The sequence below is a fragment of the Mirounga leonina genome, unplaced genomic scaffold, assembly GCF_011800145.1.
Source record: "Mirounga leonina isolate KUSES-001 unplaced genomic scaffold, KU_Mleo_1.0 Mir_82, whole genome shotgun sequence".
Taxonomy (NCBI): domain Eukaryota; kingdom Metazoa; phylum Chordata; class Mammalia; order Carnivora; family Phocidae; genus Mirounga; species Mirounga leonina.
In genome coordinates, this window is record NW_023270825.1 from 40,016,154 (window position 1) to 40,019,832 (window position 3,679).

The 3,679-nt window shown below is 42.5% G+C and overlaps 1 protein-coding gene across 1 annotated transcript; it reads left to right on the forward strand.

Moving 5' to 3' along the window:
* Positions 1 to 2,886: 2,886 nt before the first annotated feature.
* Positions 2,887 to 3,245, forward strand: LOC118002292 (glyceraldehyde-3-phosphate dehydrogenase-like). Its single transcript, XM_034992647.1, has one exon. It carries the CDS (start codon positions 2,902 to 2,904, stop codon positions 3,217 to 3,219), a length of 318 nt encoding a protein of 105 aa, XP_034848538.1. The 5' UTR covers positions 2,887 to 2,901; the 3' UTR covers positions 3,220 to 3,245.
* The last annotated feature ends 434 nt before the right edge of the window (positions 3,246 to 3,679 follow it).

Consider the following 3,679-nt stretch of genomic DNA (forward strand, 5'->3'; position numbering starts at 1 on the left):
TGATGATTTTATGTATATAGTTCTTCTTCCCAAGTATATTCCAAAGTTCTCAAGAATTAAGGCCCTTTACTTCTCTATGTCTTCCACACAGAACTCCTAGCAGGGAACCTTCTATGTAGGTTCAGTACACGTCTACTGAGACTCATATTGGGCTTTAAAAAAATTCTTATTATATTTTACTTCTGTGTATATTTTGAGTACTACTATGATGGTGAACTTTGAAGTAGCACTAAGTCACATTCCTTTCTGTAAAGTATACACCTGAACTAGGCCCAGAATTAGTCACGAAATAGCCTAACCTTGTTTCTAGCCTGAAATTCAAGAGCCTTGCTGATCTGTGAGCTATTTGGAGAAGCAACACTGCCACCTGCTGGTATAAACATGTTACCTTTCTTTCAGCCCTTCAGTGGCACTTCTGCCCAACCGTAGTTTGTGTTTTGATCAATACAGATCTGGTTTGCTTTGAAGTTTGCAAACTTGAAATCAAGTCTAAATAATATCTTAGTTAAGATGGCTGAAGATAAAGGCCTGGAAATAAGGTCCTTTACTTGTACTTTTGTTGGAGAGGGATATGATTTTGATATTAAAGAAAAATCTTACCCCAGGCTCACCATGATATTAGCTTTAAGACCTACTACTTTACTGCAGGTATTCTAATAGAAACTTTACCATGACCAAGAATGTTCTGGCATTAGGGTTGGGGATGGTAGGAATAGATGGAGAAATTCACAGACAAGTCATATCAGTCATGAAAAAAAAAAAAAATGGGTGAGCAAGCTGATCAGACAGCCTGCCTAAGAGGTAAACAGGATTTTCCACACTGTGTTTTCAGGCTCGTAGCTCACCTTATTTGCAGTTAAATGTTTTCATTTACAGTTACTTGAGTAGTTTTCTGTAAACTCATGTGGACTCGTAGTTTTCCTAGAACTGGGCATGTAGTAGGTGTCAATAAGAATGAGTTGCATGAGGGGCACCTGGGTGGCTCAGTTGGTTAAGCATCTGCCTTCGGCTCGGGTCATGATCTCAGGGTCCTGGGGTCGAGCCCCACATCGGGCTCCCTGCTCAGCGGGAGGCCTGCTTCTCCCTCTCCTACTCCCCCCGTTTGTGTTCCCTCTCTCACTGTCTCTCTCTCTGTGTCAAATAAATTTAAAGAAAAAAAAAAAAAGAATGAGTTGCATGAATGAATGAATGTGAAAATGTCTTTCCTTTTATAATTCATCTCTGAAATAATATGCTGGGACTGGTGCTGACGAGCAGATTGTGAACTTTCCTAATTTTTCTTACTGATTCCCTGAGCCAAACCCAATGGCAAATGCTCCTAAGGAAAGGACAATGCTCATGGATCCATCCTGTTAATTTTTCTTCCACTTGATCCATGTAAGGAAACACTGAAGACATTGGAATAGCAAACAAGAGTAATATTTTTTTGAGGGAATGCTGTAATGACTGGGGGTTATCTGCCTATAGTAATATGTACCTTTGTCTTTGAAGAGGCTATTTTACAATTCTGGAGAGAGCAAAGTCAACTTGTAGAAAACTGAAAGCAATGCAAATATGTCAATAGACACACAAATAAATTCGGCCCAGTGGAGGGTTGACTTTCTTCCCTCTTCCCTCCCAAAAAGCACCAGTTTTGTTTCCATTTGCTAATTCATTTCCATGTTCCTGATTTATAAATGTTTCTGCTTTTTGGCTTCTCCTCTGAACTGCTTGTTGATAGAGCCTTATTCTCTCAACCACTAAGCAATGTATTATGTCCATTTAATTGGTTTTCCTGTTGAGTTATTTGAGGTCCTCATTACCAATTTCTTCAGTTAATTAATGAATTAAATGGAAAGTTTGATACATGTTTGTTTTATATTTGTATTATAGTTATAACTGCACTTTTTATAAAGTTCCTATAACACTCAATATTAACAAGCAACTTGAGGGACCCTGGGTTAAGTGGCCAACTCTTGATTTCAGCTAAGATTTTGATCTCAGGGTCATGAGTTCAAGCCCCACATTGGGCTCTATGTTGGTCATGGAGCCTACTTAAAAAAAAGTTGAAGAAGGAGTCTGGGACCTCTCTTCCCATCTGGTTTCAAGGGGAACGGCATCCCAGGTATTCCAAAATTTAGTTCCCTTGCCCTCTCTGAAGTACAGGGTGCTTCTGAGAGTAACGGAGACCATCTGGTGAGAAATGCAGGAGACTGTCCACCTCCCACGTTGGGTGACTCTATACTCCTCCTAGTGATCCTGCCTCTGTGTAAACCATTTTGTGAATTCCTTTGCTGGAAGTTTCTTCAGAGCCTGCTGCATATTCTTTGGACTGTCTTGAGCTTGCAACATTGGGTGAATTTTACCCAATAGCTGGTTTTGGTATTGGTCAGATCTGCTTCAAATTCTAGCTTTCCCATGCACTATCTGTGGGATCTCATGAAAGTTACTAGATGTTTCTGGTTTACTTATCTGTAAAATAAGGATGAAAAAAAAAATGCATATTGTGCCCGGCACATAAGTGTTCCCTAAATCTTACCTATTACTGCTATGTAGAGAGAAAAACATAGGCTGAGAACTGGAAGCCCTTCTTTCTTTTCTGGCCTTGCTAAATTGCAGCTAGGCAGTAGCACTACGAGAGTGATGTTTGAAGGTCATGTTTAATTCAGACAGGACTGTAGCCATGTAGCCGTCACAGGGCCAGAAGGATCTAGAGGGCTGGGTGGACTGGGTCAGGCAATTTCCTGGAGCAAATAGACCAGGCCTTAACCTTTTAATTGCTTGATTGTGGGGAAGTCCAAGGAGTACCCAGAGTATGGCTAGAGGTCAAAATGTGGTGAATGGCATGTGGTAGTCAAGGGCAGTGGCGCTGCCAAGGCTGTGGGCAAGGTCATCCTTGAGCTGAATGGGAAGCTCACTGGCATGGCCTTCCGTGTCCCCACCCCCAGTGTGTCCGTCGTGGATCTGACTTACCGCCTGGAGAAAGCTGCCAAATACGACAACATCAAGAAGGTGGTAAAGCAGGCATCAGAGGGCCCCCTCAAGGGCATCCTGGGGTACACTGAGGACCAGGTTGTCTCTTGCGAATTTAACAGTGACACCCACTCCTCCACCTTCAATCCCGGGGCTGACATTGCTCTCAACGACCACTTTGTCAAGCTCATTTCCTGGTATGACAATGAATTTGGCTACAGCAACCGGGTGGTGGACCTTATGGTCTACATGGCCTCCAAGGAGTAAGAGCCCCCTGGACCACCAGCCCCAGCGAGAGCAAGAGGAAGAGAGAGGCCCTCAGCTGCTGGGGAGTCCCTGCCCCAACTTATCCCCCAAAACACTGAGAATCTCCCGACCTCCACCGTTTCCATACCAGATCCCCTGAAGAAGGGGAGGGGCTTGGGGACCCCTACCTTGTCATGTACCATCAATAAAGTATACTATGCCTCCCCCCCAAAAAATAAATAAATAAAAGCTACGGAAGAAGGTTTAAAGATCATGTACACCATTATTTTGGTTACTTTGCAGTGTTATTGATGCTTAACTTAAAGTATCCAGTAGAGGGCATGAAAGGAATCATTCAGCTCACTATACTGAAGACAGAAATTGAATAGCAAAAATGAAAAAGAAAAATGGACTATACATGGCAGCTTTCAGACAGAACAAGTGACCTTTAAATATCAACCTGAGATATACTGCAACCTTT